Below are 21,344 nucleotides of genomic sequence, written 5' to 3'. Positions count from 1 at the left end.
GATATCTGAGTTAAATTTTTTTTTATATACATATACATATACAGTGCCTTGCAAAAGTATTCGACCCCCTTGAATCTTGCAACCTTTCGCCACATTTCAGGCTTCAAACATAAAGATATGACACAATCGTGAAGTGGAACAACATTTATTGGATAATTTAAACTTTTTTAACAAATAAAAAACTGAAAAGTGGGGCGTGCAATATTATTCGGCCCCTTTACTTTCAGTGCAGCAAACTCACTCCAGAAGTTCAGTGAGGATCTCTGAATGATCCGATGTTGTCCTAAATGACTGATGATGATAAATAGAATCCACCTGTGTGTAATCAAGTCTCCGTATAAATGCACCTGCTCTGTGATAGTCTCAGGGTTCTGTTTAAAGTGCAGAGAGCATTATGAAAACCAAGGAACACACCAGGCAGGTCCGAGATACTGTTGTGGAGAAGTTTAAAGCCGGATTTGGATACAAAAAGATTTCCCAAGCTTTAAACATCTCAAGGAGCACTGTGCAAGCCATCATATTGAAATGGAAGGAGCATCAGACCACTGCAAATCTACCAAGATCCGGCCGTCCTTCCAAACTTTCTTCTCAAACAAGGAGAAAACTGATCAGAGATGCAGCCAAGGGGCCCATGATCACTCTGGATGAACAGCAGAGATCTACAGCTGAGGTGGGAGAGTCTGTCCATAGGACAACAATCAGTCGTACACTGCACAAATCTGGCCTTTATGGAAGAGTGGCAAGAAGAAAGCCATTTCTCAAAGATATCCATCAAAAGTCTCGTTTAAAGTTTGCCACAAGCCACCTGGGAGACACACCAAACATGTGGAAGAAGGTGCTCTGGTCAGATGAAACCAAAATTGAACTTTTTGGCCACAATGCAAAACGATATGATTGGCGTAAAAGCAACAAAGCTCATCACCCTGAACACACCATCCCCACTGTCAAACATGGTGGTGGCAGCATCATGGTTTGGGCCTGCTTTTCTTCAGCAGGGACATGGAAGATGGTTAAAATTGACGGGAAGATGGATGCAGCCAAATACAGGAGCATTCTGGAAGAAAACCTGTTGGTATCTGCACAAGACCTGAGACTGGGACGGAGATTTATCTTCCAACAGGACAATGATCCAAAACATAACGCCAAATCTACAATGGAATGGTTCAAAAATAAACGTATCTAGGTGTTAGAATGGCCAAGTCAAAGTCCAGACCTGAATCCAATCGAGAATCTGTGGAAAGAGCTGAAGACTGCTGTTCACAAACACTCTCCATCCAACCTCACTGAGCTCGAGCTGTTTTGCAAGGAAGAATTGGCAAGAATGTCAGTCTCTCGATGTGCAAAACTGATAGAAACATACCCCAAGCGACTTGCAGCTGTAATTGGAGCAAAAGGTGGCGCTACAAAGTATTAACGCAAGGGGGCCGAATAATATTGCACGCCCCACTTTTCAGTTTTTTACTTGTTCAAAAAGTTTAAATTATCCAATAAATTTTGTTCCACTTCACGATTGTGTTCCACTTGTTGTTGATTCTTGACAAAAAATTAAAATTTTATATCTTTATGTTTGAAGCCTGAAATGTGGCGAAAGGTTGCAAGGTTCAAGGGGGCCGAATACTTTTGCAAGGCACTGTATATATAAAGTGCCCTCCATAATTATTGGCACCCCTGAAAAAGATGTGTTTTTTAACTTCTAATATTTTTTTAATTCAAATAATATGGGACCTTAATGGAAAAAAAAGAGAAAAATCCAACCTTCAATACAAGTGCATTCATTCAGTGGGGAAAAAAATCCCATATAAAGAAAAAATTATTTGACATCAAATAATGTGTGTCACAATTATTAGCACCCCTGGTGTTAATACTTTGTACAACCCCCTTTTGCCAACAAAACAAGGTCTGGGGACTGAGATGGCCATGGGAGGAGCTTGATTTTGTGTCTGGTGAACCATTTCTGTGTAGATTTGGCCATATGTTTAGGGTCATTGTCTTGCTGAAAGACCCAGTGACGACCCATCTTCATCTTTCTGGCAGAGGGCAACAGATCTTGATTTAAAATGTCCTGGTATTTCAAAGCATTCACGATGCCATGCACCCTAACAAGGTTCCCAGGGCCTTTGGAAGCGAAACAGCCCCACAGCATCACTGACCCACCCCCATACTTTTCAGCATGCGCATCTTTCGTGGCACGCCAGACCCACTTAGAGTGTTTGTTGCCAAAAAGCTCATCTGACCAAAGCACACGGTCCCAGGCTTCAACTGGGACCGTGTGTATTTTTGTGTGAGACCAAGATTGCCAGCAGAGGGCGCCAAACACCAAAAAACAAGTAACAAGCGAACATTAAACTGTACTGTCATTTTAATCTGTTTGAGCGAGGCATGTGCGTTAATTGCGTCAAATATTTTAACGTGATTAATTTAAAAAATTAATTACCGCCCGTTAACGCGATGATTTTGACAGCCCTAGTTTATTGTGCAATAATGTAATTGGAACATGTATTTGTTACATGTTTTGATGCATTTTATGCATTATAAAAGATTTATGTCTGAATTTTGGGGGGTATGGAACGGATCAGGGCATTTACATGGAAAACATGTCTCTACTTACAGCATTTTCAGGTTACAAAACTACATCCTGAAACAATTAATTTTGTAAGTAGAGGTACCACTAAAAAACAAAACACATTTATAGCTAATAATGCTGTTATATTGCAAACAGTTAGCATTTTACATATGGAAAAAAGAATCACGCAGCTGTCATGATGATATGCTCACACACCTCAACAAGTGCTAAAATCGTTTGCCCCAAAATATCACAATAATATCACTTGTGACAATTGTGTCTGCCAGGCATTGAGTTGACGGGGGAGAAGGACATGGATTTGGCCTCTCAGGTTCAGGAGCTCCTGGAGTTGCTACATGAGAAGCAGCAGGAAGTGGAGCTCAGTGCTCAGCACACGCATTCAAGACTGGAGCAAAGCCTGCAACTGCGTCACTTGCAGGCCGAGGTCAAACAGGTACACATGAGCATAAATGAATGTACTTTGCCTTATAAAAGTGCTTATGGCTCTATGAATACGTATGTGAAAATCTATAGGAAGCACACTGCTGCTGTTGCAGTGGGAGGCAAGTGAATTATTGATGCGCTTATATGGAAAAGTGCGAATAAACACACCGCTGCTCCGCAGTCTTCGCTTTTCTCGCTTCTGGTCTGTATTTCTGATGAAGTATTTTCATATGTGAACACATCGCTCCAAGGAAGCGCATGAAAACGCTCATTGAATCATAAAATAATGATCCTAAAATAGCAGGAATCATGCAGCGGTGTGCGAATCTCAGCTAAAGCTGACAAGCCTAATTTGGATTTCGCATCATTCACACTGTTATATTGGTTGTAATCTCAGCTCTGGCAGTCGTGTGTAGAGTTTCCTTATTCTTGCCCACATTTGCAGTGGGTGTAAATTAATGATGTACACACATTTTGAGGGCGTTTGGTCAGATTCATTGCTCAAAATGAATGCCAATTTCATTTCCATGTGCAAATAATACATAACTTAAAATGTTAGGGGCGCACACTGAAAAACGACATGCAAATATTTCCTCTAATTGTCACTGTTTAACTGATAAATTCTTTCATACAAGGGTTTGCATAGTGACGGTAGGGACATAACACTACCAACTTTTTAGGATGCTCAAATTTTCCCCACCGACTTTTAAGCAACCTTATTTGTATTATATAATGACTTCAGTTATATAGGTCATTTAGATTGTCTTCCCATAGGTTGTAAGTATAGAATTGACCCTACCATTATTAAGTGAATTTCCTTCATTATGTTGAAATTTACACTGACCCCTTTTCACTTGCTGAATGTGCCAGTCCATTTTTTCCCCCTCAAACGCACATTTGATTGGCTGACGACTTTACCCCAACATGCACACTCAATCAAAGCCCAGAAACTAATAAATGCCACCCCCTTCGAAGACGAGGAATATTTTTTTTCTGCCGGCAGCAGCGACTGTAAGTAATGTAAAAAGATGTCAATGTTGTGGAAGTTGGGAACACACCACTACTTTTGCTACTGAAAGTCCGACCTGCATCAGAGTTAGCATATTAATCTGTGTGAATTTACCAAACTCAAGTAGGAAGCTGCTTTTGAGAAAAATATCCTCCTGTATGTGTTTTCTACCGTTAACGTTAATTAAACTTTGAGCTGCCCAAATAATCTTTCTTTTTTTTTTTTGTTGAGTTTGGCTGTGCTTGTGGAAAAAAGCAGTAATGTTTTACCTGAAGGCAGGTCCCCAACAAAAAGTGTACATGGAGGTTATGTGTGATATCGAGACCAAATCTACGCCCTTGCTTTCATAGTAAATGCGTAAAACTACAAACTATATATCTGAATCTACGTATATTTTATTTTCTATCAGTTTTGACATCAGGCAGTATACTGCTTAGAAATTAGGTTAACATGGGAATAGGCATGTGGCGGTATGACATTCTGACGGTATGAGAACCTTAAGCCAAAATATCAAGGTTTCACGGTATCGCAATTACAACTCTAAAATGTGTGACTTTAAGATATCTGGGTTTAAAAAGAAAAACTTTTTTCCATTGAACATGATTTTTATTTTTCAAAACACATATTAGCAAATTGGGAACATAAGTATAATGTTAAGTCTTAAAAAATAACAAAATATTCTAAATAAAAATAAAATAAATGTAGTCCTTTAGGTGAGCCTAAACCCACAGCCAGCACTCAACATCATTACCATCAGAACAAAAATAATTGAATTATTTTCCATAAAAAGCATGTGTGTATCATGCGTATCATGTTTACATTATACACACACCCGCTTTCTCAACACAGACAGTTGCCAGAGAGAAAAAAAACACCACGTTTTACCACCGCTAGACACACTAAACACACTGGAGTTAAATCTCGTAGCTGTAGGGAAACGTTCATGATAGTGTTTATTAACCTTTAATTTTGTATTGCAAAATTAATTGCAAAAAAAAAAGGTATTGCAACCTCGGCAGCCACCCTCCGCAAACATGTTTTACATGTCGGTCGGCCCTCATCCTCTAATCCGCGACAGTCTAACTTTTCTGTAGCCGAAGTATTCCCATACCAGATATTCTGTTTTCTTTGATGGGGAAAAGCAGGAAAATGAGTTTCACCTCCTCCAGCCATCGTGGAGCACAGCTGACTCAATGACACTGAACAACAACCGGTGGGAGAGGGAATTCATGCATTTTTGGGACATAAAAAAATAGCCAATACCTTAGGGACGGTAATGAGGGCAAATTTTTGCGGTTTTGAAACTTTGAAGTTTTCATACCACCTTGAAACCCGTAATCGGCACATGTCTACATGTGAATTTTTTTCTATTTCTGTCGCTGTTAATTTGACATTTTATCCTCGTACTAATATTAGTTTTACTTTTTTCCTGGTATTACGGGAATTAAAAATCGTATTACGTAGGGGTAATGCAGCTAAATAAGCAGCTACATACTTTACGTAGCACGTTAGCGCTACTGTTAAAATCAACAATGAAGGCATCTTGTGTTTTAGAATCGGTTTTACAAATAAGAAATCCTCAATATTTTGGCTCATCTACATCAGATTATTATTCATAGAATGATTTATAATCTAACACTTCTTCTTAGCTCCCAGCTAAGGCACATGTTCGTAAAGTGCATAGCGGTAATAATACGCCTTTTTTTTTAATTTTTTTTATTTTTATTTAATTTTGGCCCTTATACTCTGCCGTACTGTTAGCGCATGTGCGAGCAGATTAAAAAATAAAATACTCGCACTCGCTTTAATTTGGTCGCAGTCTAGAGCCCTGCATGGGGCGAGTTTGTTGTGAAAAATTGAATTTTAGCTGAAGAGTTTGTTAAAAAAAAACCTTTAAGAAAATTAAAAACTTCCACAACATATTTACTACAACTTTTAAGCATGTAGTTTAATAATAGCCATTTTTTGTGGTGGAAACAAAAACAGTGCTCCTACAAATGACATTACTCATATTCTCATCTCATATACCCTAAGGTGCTCGGATGGATCCGTAATGGTGAGTCCATGTTGAACGCCAGCATGGTGAATGCCAGCTCGTTGTCTGAGGCAGAGCAGCTGCAGAGGGAGCACGAACAGTTCCAGATGGCGATAGAGGTGCATGCATGTGCTTACTCACAATATACACACATACAGTACACCCACACGCATAAAATGACGACTGTTGCCAGTTTAACTGTATTTGAGCGCTAATTGTTTCTGCATTTTTTCGACAGTAGCAGATGTGCAATCTGTCATACACCTACACTTTTTTTTTAATGTTAAACACACATTCACACTAACACACACATGATCCAAAACATTAGCTTCATTGACTCAAAAATGTGTCATCCTTTGCATCAATGAATTCATTAAAACGGTCATTTCAATCGTTGTCTCTTTGCTTTAGTCCCTGTTCCATGCTAACTCCCTCCAAAAGACCCATCAGAGTGCTTTGCAAGTCCAGCAGAAAGCAGAGGTAAGTTTTTTAAAAGTTGAAGCAGCACCCAGTAACCTTTTCATGTAACCAGTGTTGTTTTTGACGCAGCTCTTTTAATTTTTGTCTTAGTCTTGGTGTTTTGGACAAAAATACCTCTTAGGCTACGTTCATACTACAGGTCTTAATGCACAAATCCGATTTTTTGTCATAACTGTTTTTTTGGCGTGCCCGTTCAGACTGCCTTTGCCCATTGAGACCATTCAAGTATTACGCATGCGCACTAATTAGCAGTCCGACACGCGCTGAGCAAGACGACCCGCATGCGCAGAAGTATCAAAACAAATGACCACACATGCTGGCTGTCATCCGTCATTCCAGTGATATCAAATTTTGCTTTCTAAAAAGAGGACACAAATAACAGACATAAATAATACCAGTTTAGGTGTATATTCAAAGTATATGGATCGATAGCATGCGCGCACTGTCCGTGCATGTCACACGCACATACTGGCAGTTTGCCCCGACTCTCGGCCGTGTAAGCAATGTTGAAATATTGTTTATATGGAGCAGACAGAAAACCGATCATTCTCAGGCTTATCCTCAACCCATGTAAATTTTTTTTATTACTGTTGTCAAGTCCGACCCTTCCTTAAAAGCCGTGTTCAAGGCAAGCTAGGCGCTAATGACGCACAGCTGCACCGCTACCGTAGCCTCTCTCTCGCTTTTTGATGACTTAATTGCTGCATGAATTCCGATTTGAGAGACTGGACAGTACAGACCGCCGCGACAGTCTGGAAAAATGTGGCCCAGATCGGATTTGAACCACATAAGAAAGTGACCCAGATCGGATTTGAAATGGTCCAGTTCTATGCGACTTGTACGTTCAGACCGTCAAGTTAATGCCTCACTCGAGTCGGAAAAACACGAAAAAATCGGATTTGTGCATTAAGACCTGGAGTATGAACGTAGCCTTAGTCATTTCAAAATGTGTTCATCTTCGTTTAGTTTTAGTCGACAAAATCTCATACAAATTTCGTCTAGTTTTAGTCGACATTTGCTCAAAATATTTTCGTCTGTAAAACTGAAAAATTTGAGTCTAAAGGTGTCCAACACAAATGAACATAGGCAGATGAGCACATATTGTAGCGTCTACAAGGACAACGCCAACTTGGTGATGATAATACATCCTCAGCAGCAAAAGTAGTACATTATTTACAATTAAACCCACCTAGAGGCCACAAACTGTATGTAAAAAAAATGTTGTTCAAGCATTTAACACCGGAAAGTCTCTTTTTTTTTTAATGGGCTGTGCTTAGAGTGTAGCCAGAGCAATTAGCCTCCAATAGGCGACTATAAGGGCGTCTAATAAATGTCGCCAATTGGCTGTCCTCTAGACTTATACTGACCAGAAAAGCCAAGTGGCTCTGCTTTATACTGGCCAATGTTTTAAGAGGACGCTCGTCATTCTGAAGCTAATGCTAACGCGAATGCTACACTAACGAGACGAGTTACATTTAGCGTCTGATAATCCCTCAGCACGGTCCTTCAAAGGCTAAAGCAGCATTGGGTATTCTTTCTTGCCAAGATAAGAAAACAAATCTTACCGTGTTTCCAAACAAGCAAGATGAACACAGCCTAGTTTCAGACACATCTTAAACTCCAGTAAGGAGAGTGAGGAAGCGGCACAGCACTTCTCACATAAGTGACACGACTCAACCACTACTCCGATGCAAGCTGATGTACTCCATGTACAATATGAAAATTCCGTGCATTGTGAACATATGACAGAAACCATGTCGCATTTTCGTCTCGTTTTCGTTTCGTCGGACAAAAACTGGCATTCGTCTCAGTACGTCCTAGTCTTCCAAGCCACGTTTTTAGCTCGTCATTGTCATGAAAAAATTGTTCGTCGATGAAATATTTTCATTATCGTCATTGTTGACGAAAACAACACTGAATGTAACCAACTTAAAATGTTTTATCTAAGGGTTCAACGGTACATGTATTTGTATTGAACCGTTTCGGTACGTGGTGCTCGGTTCGGAACGGAGGCGTACCAAACGAGTTTCTGACATAATGTAACCCTTACTTTTCGAGGCTGTGAGTCTATCGGGTTACAGTTTCTTTGTGTAGATTATATTTAGTCCGTCTTCTCTACTATAATGAGGACCAACACGGTAGGACAGTATAACCCAGAAACGTCAACGGTGCGAAAACGTGGCCGCCGCGAGAACGCAGTGAAACGCGGGCATTAAAGTCAATCAGCCAATGCACACCAGTCGCAGTGCGGGCGCGTGTTAGACGCATCCCAGAAGCGGCTCAACACGACGCACGCGAGTTTATTATTTGACACGAGACGCGACCCTCCTGCGTCAATACTACTATTGGTAGCTAGGATCGGGCAGACCGGAAGTCACTCGTCTCGGGGGACATGTCGGTGCGCGCTATAATAGTACCGTATTCTTCAGACTATAAGTCGCAGTTCTTTTCATAGTTTAGCTGGGGATGCGACTTATACTCAGGAGCGACTAACATGTGAAATTATCAACACATTATTATATCATTTCACATGTTATTTTGGTGTTTTGGAGTGACACTGATGGTTTGGTAAACTTGTTACCATGTTCTTTATGCTATAGTTATCTGAATAACTCTTAATAGCTATGGCCACGTTCGCCTTCTGCCTTTAGCAATGTGTGTTGAATGGCACTATTGACTGTTTTATATTGAAATGCATGCTTTTAGTTTGTGGCGCTTTCACGCCCAAGTGGGGGCGCACTCGCACTTGTTTACGCTGAGAAGAGCACTCACGGCTGCGAACCTACGTTCATTGTTTATGCTCTTAAATCATCGCTACAGAGGCAACACCTGTGTGTATCATCTTTTCTGTTGTTGTTGTGTGTTTTCCACCCACGATCGGACACTTAGAGCCAGTTGTGTGGTTGTTTGAACAATGTGCTAATGCTAGCGATTGCATGCTAACTGTTTGTGTCATTGCTGTAATAGCAGCTAATTATCATTTATTTACGTTGATGCAAACCTGTTTGGTTTCGAGGACGAAATGGATTTGTATTATTCCTATTTTTTAGTTTCACTCTTCAAATGATGGTGTCATAACGACGGCCAAAATAAAGTCAGCAAATTATAGGGACGTCCAGCATCGTCATGTGGGAGTTTAGCACGCTGTATAGCCAGGACCGAGCCGTAGCGTCCTTGTGAGGACAGTACATTCGCATTTCGTTTTTCATGCATCATGTAACATTATTATACTTTACACTTATTCAGCATGTAGTTCTCTATTGTATTTTTATTTTAAATTGCCTTTCAAGAATACATATCTGTTCTATGTGTTGGATTTTATGAAGTAAATTTCCCCCCAAAATGCGACTTGAATGAATGAATTAATGCTTTATTTGGACATAAGAAAATAAAAATAATACACAAACAAAAATAACGAAAAACAAAATTTTAAAAATCAGACAGAACCAATGATATTCTTGAGATAACAACTACAATAGTTAAGACAATAGTAATAGTGATAATAATAAACAAGATCAGAATTTATTCATTTTGTCCAAAAAGGAGTAGGGTGAAGCATTTGCTTATTAAATCCTACCCCCCGTTTCTATTCCTTAATTATATCTGCCTGCTCTATGTAACTAGTCCTCATATTAACAAAGAAATAAACTACATAACCATATACATAAGATGCAAGATAAACAAAAATAAACAAGATAACATATGTTAAAACCCCCTATAATTGAACCCCTTCCTCTTCCCTATACCCAGTGAAAATCATGTGCTTGTTCCACTTCCTAAACTGGGTCATGCTTGGACATTGCTTGAGCCCCTCAGCTAGTTTATTCCACAGCTTCACTCCACAAACTCTGATACTCAGGTGTGACTTTTATACCGTAATATCCCGAATATAAGGCTCACCCGTGTATAACGCGCACCCCAAATTTACTTGTAAAATCTAGGGGAAATTATTGTACCCGTGTATAATGTGCACCCGAATTTTAGCACCATTAAAAAGAAGAATACAAGAAAACAGAGCTCGTGTACAGAATACAGAAATGTCATTTTACTGACTGGTGAAACACAGCACAAGCACAGCACATTGGTAGTTCAAAACATTACTGTAAACTGGGGAAAATTATCGAAAGGGTTGTGTTTGAACAGATCCAGACTTTTATGATGCAAAACAATCTTTTTAACTCATTTCAGTCTGGATTTCGGCCACAACACAGCACCGAGACCGTGCTTATCAAAGTCCTAAATGATATTCGTCGGAATACCGATGCAGGCAAATCATCTGTTCTGCTGCTATTGGATCGCAGCGCCGCATTCGACACGGTTGATCACAACATACTACTCAGCAGATTGGAACAGTGGGTAGGGCTTACTGACACTATTCTTCAGTGGTTCACATCCTATTTAGATGATAGGGATTTCTTTGTGTCAATCGGAGACTATCAGTCAGAACAAACCAAATTCACGTGTGGAGTCCCTCAAGGGTCAATTCTTGGACCACTCTTATTTATCATCTATATGCTTCCGTTAGCTCAGATAATGGAACAGTCTGACATCTCCGATCACGCCTATGCAGATGACACACAACTGTACATTTCTGTGTCCCCACATGATTATAGTCCCTTAGTCTCCCTGAGTAAATGCATTCATCAAATCAATGAATGGATGTGCCAGAATTTTCTCCAGTTAAATGTGGAGAAGACCGAGGTGATCATTTTTGGGCCAAAAAAGGAAAGGTCAAAGATAAGCAGCCAACTTAGCACAATGTCACTTACAGCTACAAATCAAGTCAGAAACCTTGGCGTAATTATTGACTCAGACCTAAAATTTGATAGCCATTTAAAGTCCGTCACTAAATCCGCTTATTACCACCTAAAAAATATAACTAGAATTAAGGGGCTTCTGACTCAACAAGACATGGAAAAACTTATGCATGCATTCATTTTCAGCAGATTGGACTACTGCAACGGTATATTTACAGGTCTTGATAAAAAATCGGTCGGGAAGCTGCAGCTAGTACAGAATGCTGCAGCCAGAGTCCTCACAAATACAAGGAAGCTGGACCACATTACACCGGTTTTGAAATCGCTACACTGGCTTCCAGTGAGTCAAAGGATAGACTATAAAATACTACTGCTCGTCTACAAAACACTTAATGGCCTTGGACCAAAATACATGCTTGACTTGTTCGATTCCTATGAGACATCTAGACCCCTAAGGTCGTCTGGAACCGGTCTTCTGCATGTTCCGAGAACAAGAACCAATCAGGGTGAGGCAGCATTTAGTTATTATGCTCCTCACCTCTGGAACAAGTTACCCGAACGTCTGAAGTATGCTCAAACTGTTAGCTCCTTTAAATCAGGGCTAATAACGCTTTTGTTTAGCACTGCATATCCATAACTGTCTATATATTTCAATCTACCTGCCTTCTATTCCTCTTGTGCTTATCTCCATTGCTGATTTCAATTATTATTAGTAGTAGTATTTTTTGTTTTATTTTTATTTTTGTTTTATTTTTATTCATTTATTTTTATTCTGTGATTAAATGCGATCTTTTGTCTTGGTTTTTACGTTGTGTTGATTTAAATGTGATTTTTATGGTCTTCATGTGATGTAAAGCACTTTGAATTGCCTTGTGTTGAATTGTGCTATATAAATAATTTTGCCTTGTGTTGCCTTGCCTAAACTGACAATATGCACGGTAATAATAGGATCTGACAACTTCTCCAACTTACCAAAATCCAGGAGAAAACAAAACAGATGTGACTTTTCTTTTAAAGGCTTCTGTATAACTTGATCATTTCATCATGATGAATAAATGTTTCTTCCATGGATTGATACAGTAAAATAAAAGTGAGGACCGAAGTCGGAAATCTGAACGAGCGCATCGCTACTGTAACAAGAGCTACTATTGTTGAACTTTTGTGATTTGGGTTTTAGTTTCCCGAGGGACAGATATAGTTGACGGACACAGGAAGTGTGTGTGCTTACGTTTGTTATGGTCCGAGTTGCGGAGCTGCAATAAACGTTGACTCAAATGAGTTCAAGAAACTAAATTCTGTGCTTTATGAAGAGTGAAAAAAGCTGAATTTAACACAGATGAAATCATTCGACCAATCAGAGTGAAGTATTACCGAAACAAAATGGTGACGTCATGTACCTACGTAAGTTTTCTTCAACACAACATGGCCGTGTCAATTAAAAAAAAAATCGGTCTTTATATATATATATATATATATATATATATATATATATATATATATGTATATATATATATATTTCTGTCTCCATCCCTGTACCCGTGTATAATGCGCACCATGATTTTACAAGTTGATTTTGGGGAAAAAAATGCGCGTCATATTCGGGAAATTACGGTATGGTTTTTTCCTCTTCGTTGGGCATTTTATGGCTGGTGCGACTTATACTCAGGTGCGACTTATAGTCCGAAAAATACGGTAATTGAATTATGGATTGGCCCTCCCTTATTCCAGATGATGCTTCAGGCTGGTCACTATGACCCAGAAGCCATCCGCAGCTGTGCTGAGAAGGTAGCCGTCCACTGGCAGCAGTTGATGCTTAAGATGGAAGACCGCCTGAAGCTCGTCAATGCCTCGGTGGCCTTCTACAAGACTTCCGAACAGGTATACTTTCATTCCTGCATGCGTCTGAATCACTTATAGTGTCGCTAATGTGGTATGCCATGCCTGCATCCAGGTTTGCAGCGTGTTGGAAAGCCTGGAGCAGGAATACCGACGGGATGAGGACTGGTGTGGAATTCATGATAAAGTGGCAACCCTGGCTGACTGCGACCACCTTGTGCCTCTGATCAGCAAACATCTTGAACAGAAAGAAGCCTTTCTCAAGGTCAGTTGACTCCTGAGGTTTCACTGTTGACAACATCAGATGACCATTGCGAAAGCTTCAACAGTTTCAGATTTTGTAGAGGAATTCACTTTATGAACATGTTAATAATACTACTTAGTTAAATGTAGATATCGAAACCAAACTAGATTATGTATTCATTGATATTCTGCACCGCGCAACCTCACGAGAGTCACGTTGGTGCTAAAGCCTATCCAATCAAGTACGGGGAGAAGGCGGGGTACACCTTTAACTGCCAGCCAATTGCCGGACAAACATAAACAAACAACCTTTAACAAACACATTCAAATCTGGGAGGAATTTGTAGAATCTTCAACCACAATATTCAGGGACAACAGTCACTGCAGTGGAGATCTAGGTGATTATTTCTAGCCTTGTCTACAGAGTTATAGAATATTAGAGATCATTTGGTCTTATGACAGTCTTATGATGCCGATGTCAAAGTGTTGCCGGTTGACATCTTTATGTGTAAATATCCCATTATACAGTGAGGACATCTGTGGCTTATAGTCCAGTGCGGCATATCTATGAACAAATGCCGTTTCCGTGTAAAATTTGGTGGGTGGCAGCTTATAATACAGTGCAGTACAATAAACCAAATGAGAGTAGGTATAATATGGATAAAACCTGAAATAAGTACACTAATAATTACACAAACAAATTGGCAAATCTTACAGTATGTGTCTTGGATGATGTTAAATATGATGTGTGAGAAATGCTTGCTTTTTTATCGCCTTGTCACTGTTCCTCAGGCATGTACGCTGGCTAGGAGGAATGCTGAGGTCTTCCTCAAGTACATCCACAGGAACAACGTTAGCATCCCGGGAGCCGCTAGTCATGGCAGAGGGCCCGAACAGCAGGTCAAAGGTAAAACATATTTAGTAAAACAACTATACTACATAATAATGGAGTGATGTCTTAACTCATCAGTTCAATTCATTTCGTGACCAAAGTAATGTCTCCAATTACTTGGAGTCTATATTCAAATGTATTGCAATTCCATACATGTAATTGAGCATACACACCGTACCTATGTGTTTCTATGTACTACTGGCCAAGTGCTGTGTGTGCAATGTGAAAACTATGTCAAATACAAATGCATTCATTATGTATTTGCGTTTGACGGTTTGTTCACATACTATATATTAATGGCTGAAAGCAAGGGCGTATGTTTGCATCGAGACGGTAGGGACGTAACACAACTAACTTTTTGTCCCCACCGACTTTTAAGCAACCTTATTTGCATTATACAACAACTTCAGTTATATAGATAATTGTCTTTTCATAAGTTGTAAGGATAGAATTGACCCTACCATTATTAAGTGAATAATTGTCATTATGTTCAGACTTATATTTACCCCACTTCGCTTGCTAAATGCGCCGGTCCATTTTTCCCCCTCAAAGGCACGTTTGATTGGCTGATGAACTGACACCCCCCGCCCCCACCACCACCACCACAACCACCAACACACGCACTTACAGCACCGACAGAGAGGGATACGTTTTTTTGTTCCAGTAGCAGCAGCCACTTTAAGTATTGTAAAAAGACGTCATTATTGTGGAGGTGGGGAACACACAACTAATTTTGCTGCTGTAAGTCCGACCTGCCTTTAGCATTATTTAGCATAACATTAAACTGTGTGAATTTGCTAACCTGCAGAACTCGAGTAGGAAGCTGCTTAGCGAGAAGTGTCCTCCTGTATGTATTTTCTACTATTAATGTTAATTAAACTGTGAGAAATTTTGTGAACCGAGGTTTTCTCCTTCTCCCCAATTTTTATTATTTATGTTGTCTTAAAGCTGCCAAAAGGAGCTTTCATTTTGTTTTAGTTTGGCTGTGTCTAAGGTGTTTTTTCAGTTATATTTAATTTCTTTATTTAGACAGACAATAGTGAGTGGTATTAATACAAATTTTTTGCGTTCCTTGATAGTTAAGAGAATATTAACGAGTTTGTATTTTTTGTGTATGTTAACCTAATTTATGTTCAAATATTGCAATTTAAATTTGCTAATAAAATCCCGACATTTATTCTGGAAGTTTTCAAAATGTTTCTTTAATAGTTTTTTTAAAAACAAAGCTTTGAATCGAACGGTGTATCACCTGAACCATTACAGATTTATTTTGCATTGATCATTTAGCCCAGGGATGTCCAAACTTTTTGCAAAGGGGGCCAAATTTGGGGTTGTAAAAATGTGGGGGGCCGACCTTGGCTGACGTCCTTTACGTAGAACAACATATTTAAGCAAAATTTAGCAAGCCATTCAGTGTGTCACATTTGCTTTATTATTTTTTAATGAATAATTTCAACAATCTTGCAACTAGGCTTTGCGGCGTTCTCTTTCGACTCTCGGGCTTTTGCGAAATACTACTGCTGTGAAATTAAACTCGCTTCAGGTTCCTTCAATTTCTCACTGCGTATCTTCCCTGTAATCTTGTCGTGCATGTCAACGTGTCTTGTTTGGTAATATCGCCTCACATTGAACTCTTTAAAAACAGCGACTGTCTCTTTGCAAATGAGGCAAGACACAGTTGTTGCGTATTTTAGTGAAGAAATAGTCCAATTTCCACATATCCTTGAAGCGTCGGCCGTCACAGTCAACATTTTTTTGTTGTTGATTGTCACCATTTTAGAAAATTGGGAGTAAAGGGTCACACGTAGTAATGTTGCTTAGCCCTTAAATACCAGCAACATGAAGCAATTATCAGAGAATCCCAAAATTTGAAAAATAAGATCCTAATGAAACCTTTTTTTCAAATTTGTGAAAAAAGTCAAAATGAATATGTGCACTCTAATATCTATAACCCATGCTAAATCATGTTTTTTTTCTAATGGAACCTGCAGATGCATGTGTTGACTTGCATCCATCATTATTTTTTTTTCCAAAAAGAAATGTCAAAATTCTAAATTAGTCTGAAAATCATGAAATTTTAGGTGTATCAAATGTGATACATTTGGCAATAAAGGGTTAAAGTACCGCTGCCTTTTAGTGGGTAAATGAAGAGGAGCATTTCGTGTGTAAGCTACTTCATATGCTGGTTGCAGTACTGCTGACCATTTCTTAAGTCTGTGTGCGGGCCAGATGTTATTGATTTCATGACAGAGGCTGGGGGCCGGATGAAATTTGACCACGGTCCGCATTTGGCCCCCGGGCCAGACTTTGGACATGTCTGATTTAGCCCATCAAGTAATTACGTTCATATTCGTAAGAAATGTAGCCCTGCCTCCCATTCAATATTCTGTTTGGTTTTATTAATTTCCCGTCCCTAGCAAAAAGTGTTCGTGCATGTTATGCTGTTATATCGTCCCTACCAATGTTGAGACCAAACCTACACGCTTACCTGAAAGCCCATTGGTGTTTAAGGCTTTCCCTTTCTTCCACATATTTCGAGCGATTGCCTATCGTAAACTTGCTTGTAACTCAAATTAGGCCTTCTATCACAAGCAAGAAATGGGCCAATAAAATAGATACAAGATTTTTTTTCTTTCTTTTTTCTTCAGCTATTCTGAATGAGCTGCTGCAGAGAGAAAACAGAGTCTTGCACTTCTGGACTCTGAAAAAGAGAAGGCTGGACCAATGTCAACAGTACCTTGTCTTTGAACGCAGCGCCAAGCAGGTGTGTATGTGCGCAAACTCTAAGCGAATGTGCAGCACTAAAGGGACATCTGCTCTATTTTATGAGGGGAAAAGATTTTAAAGAGGACCTATCATATAATAAATATTTTATCTGTGCGTGTGTGTGTATGTGCAGGCCCTTGAATGGATTCAGGAGACGGGTGACGTTTACCTGGCTACACACGCATCATCAAGTGACAGCAGCAAGGAGGCACAACAGCTCCTTAGTGACCATCATCACTTTAAATTGACTGCCAAGGTACTGCAGATTGTGTGTGTTTGTACATCTGCATGAGCGCGCAAATGCACATGTGTGTGGGTTAAGGCAACTGAGCATTTGGTTCACAAACAATTTTGTGTTTAAGCAATCGAGAAATAATGCGATACAGTTGCTCTACCTAGTGGTTCAGTTGAAAAATGTCACATTTATCACCACAAAATAAAACAGTTGTAATTATTTTGTGCTCGTTTCCCCAGCAAACAAAGGAGAAAGTGAAGCTCCTCATCCAGCTCGCCGACAACCTGGTGGAGAAAGGGCATGTCCACGTTAATGAACTTAAGCGCTGGGTGAGCACGGTTGATCGTCGATACCGCGACTTCTCCCTGCGTATGGCAAAGTACCAGGAGAACCTTGAGAGGACTCTTGGTGTTTCGTCTGAGGTGGGAAATAAATCTGCATTTCCGCTTTTTATACCTGTGTACATGCTTAGTTACAGAATGTTTTTGTCTTCCTCGTCATCTTTAGGACAATAAGGACTTAGAGTTGGATATTATTCCAGCCAGCTTGTCGGACGATCCTGAGATCAAACTACGGGAGCCAACTGATGAGGTCAATGAGGAGAAAAGGAAATCAGCGAGGAAGAAAGAGTGAGTATAGCTAGGAAACAAAACAAGTTGGAGGGATGAATCAGCATTTTTGCTCGCAATGTGAACACAATTTGGTCGAAGTTCACTGTCTTGTATTAACAAGAATTGAAACCTGATTCAACTAAACTCATAATATGAACACCAGTTTTGTTTTTGGCAGCCATTTTTAATTTCTTAGTCTTAGTTTTTTTGGACTAAAATACTATAAATACTAATATTATTCTTAGTCATAGTTTAGTCATTTCAAAATGTGTTCGTCTTCATCTAGTTTTAGTCGACGAAAACGCAAAAAAAAAAAATTTCGTCTATCGTTTTAGTTAAAAATTCTCAAAATGTTTTTGTCTATTAACTTTAAAAGTTGTAGGCCATGAATAAATAAATAAATAAATAAAGGTTTTCAACTAGAGATGTGCCGATCGATTGGGTCCGATCACGTCATTTTCAAAGTATCCGAATCGGCAAAAATATATCAGCCATGCCTATTTTTAATATAGATATATATATTTTTTAATTAAATCGTTTTCTAATTGTATTTAACGTTACAAACATAATATGTTCATCCAGAGTCTTTAGTTTAGGCTTAAGGTAGGGTTATCAAATTTATCCTGATGACGGCGGTAATTATTTTTTTAAAAAATGTATCACGTTAAAATATTTAACGCAATTAATGCCTGCTTTGCACGACCTACTCACGCGTTGTCGTGCTCAATTTGTAATGGCGCCGTTTTACCTATATAGACAGATAAAAGGCAGCGTATAATGAGTAGAGTGAATTTTGGCAGCCTTTGGAGCCTTTTTTAATTGGTTAAAGCCTTACAATCCCTTTCCCGACGATTAGAAGTATCATGGGAAGTAATGTGGGGATGCAAGGTAGCAACTGATCTTTTTCTTAACACCGTATGTTATTTCCCAATGCAGAGAAGATATATCAATTGGTAGCACTACGCACAGTCATGGTTCCACTTCCCATCATGCATTTGGGCATGGCTACAGTATCATTGACTGAAAGCTCAACAAATACACTAGATGGCAATATTTAGTCACAATATACAAAGTCACAAGTCTTTCTATCCGTGGATCCCTCTCACAGAAAGAATGTTAATAATGTAAATGCCATCTTGAGGATTTATTGTCATATTAAACAAATACAGTACTTAGGTACTGTATGTTGAATGTATATATTCATCCGAGTTTTATTCATTTTTTTCTTAATGCATTGCCAAAATGTATATGTTCGGGAAAAATTATCGGGAATGATTGGAATTGAATCGGGAGCAAAAAAAAAGCAATCAGATTGGGAAATATCGGGATCGACAGATACTCAAACTAAAACGATCGGGATCGGATCAGGAGCAAAACAACATGATCGGAACAACCCTATTTTCAACAATTGACAGACCAGCACATAATTATATAGTCATAGACTTCATAATGTATTGACGGGACACGGGGCCGATAAATAGGAGGCCTGCATTGTTGGCGAGGCCGTTAAGGCTGACCGAGTGCAATCACAGACAAAGAGCTTTTTTCGTAGAAAATTCTTGTGAATAAATGCTTAAATCCCTGAATTCTTTATAGATATTGACGTAAAACAGTTACGATTCTTGGTTAAAGGCAAAAAAAAACGTGCAGTTAGAATTTCTTTTACATAAATATGTTGAAGTACAATGCTAGTCTGTTAGTGAATGTAGCTAGTGGCTGACTTGTGTAAACAGAGCTTTTCCAATGAAAATTCTTGTGAGTAAATGCTCAAATCCCCGAATTCTTTATAGATATAGACGTAAAACAGTCTTGATTCTTGGTTAAAAGCAACAAACAAAAACTAGCAGTTTGCATTTATTTTACGTAAATATGTCGAAGTACAATGCTAGTCTCTTAATGAATGTAGCTAGCAGCCGCCGTATGTAAACAGAGCTTTTCCAGTGAAAATTCTTGTGAATTAATGCTTAAATCCTGGAATTCTTTATAGATATGGATGTAAAACAGTCTCGATTCTTGGTTGAATGCAAAAAAACAACAACTTGCAGTTAGCATTTATTTTTATGTAAATATGTCGAAGTACAATGCTAATCTGTTAGTGAGTGTAGCTAGCGGCCGCCTTATGTAAACAGAGCTTTTCCGGTGAAAATTATTGTGAATAAATGCTTAAATCCCCAAATTATTTCTAGATATGGACGTAAAACAGTCTCAATTCTTGGTTAAAAGCAAAAGAAAACTTGAAGCTAGCATTTATTTTTATGTAAATATGTCGAAGTACAATGCTAGTCTGTTAGTGAGTGTAGCTAGCGGCCGCCTTATGCAAACAGAGCTTTTCTGGTGAAAATTCTTGTGCATTAGATCGCTGCGTGAGTGTGTTTTTGAATACCTCCTCTTGATGTAGCTGGCCCCTTACTTGAATGCGAGGCGCAGTGCATGACCGATCTGACCCGTCAATACCATTATGAAGTCTATGGTAGTGGTGGTCTATGGTAGAGTTTAAGAAGACTCACCTAGTCACCGCGCTAAATGCTAACGCTACACATTAGTTTAGTGTGTGATGATCACTCAGCACAGACCTTTAAAGGCTAAAACAACATGGCATATCTAGCCAAGATGAGAAAGCAAAACTTACCAAGCAGCACCTAACACGTGTTTCACAAAAGGAGCCTGGAATGGGCGTGTGGGTGGAGCGGAGGGGTGGGGGAAGGCACAGCATATGACGGACACGACCAGACACCTCTAAGTTGTGTCTAACTACCCATACGATAAGAATATATCACACATTGTGAAATTATGACGGAAACAATGGCGTATTTTCATCTCGTTCTCGTCTCATCAGACGACAATGGCATCCATCTCCTTATGTTTTAGTCCCAATAAACGTTTTCAGCACGTCATCATGGCGTCATCGTCATGAAAAAATTGTTCGTTGAGGAAATATTTTTGTTATCATCATCGTTGACGAAAACAACACTGATGAACACAAAGGGTAACATGTAACTTAATGAAACCTAAAAATACAAGACGCTATGAGTGCTACCGCCACCAGCACTTTTTTACTTTACTGAATTGAACTGATGAGTAAAGACATCACTGCATTATAATGTATTATAGTTGTTTTACTTTTTACTTACCCCCAAGACCGGGCACTGTGAATAAAAACTGTCTGTCTTTCTGCAGGTTCATCATGGCTGAGCTTCTGCAGACTGAGAAGACCTATGTCAGAGATCTCCAAGAATGTCTGGAGGTGAGATAAATACCATACCTACATGTGGCCCTCAAAATTTATTTGCTCTAAGTAAAGCCTTATTTGTGTGTGTGTGCAACTTGTTGTCTACTAACTACACCATTCCAATTTCAAATCTCAGATTTTTGTACAAAACAGTTTCCATGTACATTAGCCAAAGTGGATCCAATAAGCACATTTAGTAGCAATTTAGAGAACGCTATCACATACAAAGACAATGGAAATACTG

At 39.2% G+C, this 21,344-nt stretch overlaps 1 protein-coding gene across 3 annotated transcripts in view; it reads left to right on the top strand.

Annotated features, from left to right (window-relative positions):
• Positions 1-21,344, top strand: part of kalrna (kalirin RhoGEF kinase a) — a 288,022-nt gene that overhangs the window by 126,069 nt on the left and 140,609 nt on the right. For all 3 annotated transcript variants that reach the window (XM_057853377.1, XM_057853375.1, XM_057853376.1), the window contains 11 exons: positions 2,851-3,017; positions 6,051-6,170; positions 6,463-6,531; positions 13,017-13,166; positions 13,240-13,389; positions 14,160-14,274; positions 16,908-17,023; positions 17,159-17,281; positions 17,500-17,682; positions 17,768-17,889; positions 21,049-21,115. In XM_057853377.1, coding sequence (XP_057709360.1) covers positions 2,851-3,017; positions 6,051-6,170; positions 6,463-6,531; positions 13,017-13,166; positions 13,240-13,389; positions 14,160-14,274; positions 16,908-17,023; positions 17,159-17,281; positions 17,500-17,682; positions 17,768-17,889; positions 21,049-21,115 — 1,382 coding nt within the window. The remainder of the gene's footprint in view (positions 1-2,850; positions 3,018-6,050; positions 6,171-6,462; positions 6,532-13,016; positions 13,167-13,239; positions 13,390-14,159; positions 14,275-16,907; positions 17,024-17,158; positions 17,282-17,499; positions 17,683-17,767; positions 17,890-21,048; positions 21,116-21,344) is intronic.

The sequence above is a fragment of the Corythoichthys intestinalis genome, chromosome 12, assembly GCF_030265065.1.
Source record: "Corythoichthys intestinalis isolate RoL2023-P3 chromosome 12, ASM3026506v1, whole genome shotgun sequence".
NCBI classification, from domain to species: Eukaryota; Metazoa; Chordata; class Actinopteri; order Syngnathiformes; family Syngnathidae; genus Corythoichthys; species Corythoichthys intestinalis.
Note: the sequence above shows the minus strand (reverse complement) of the source record. Positions and strands in the feature narration are given on the sequence as shown.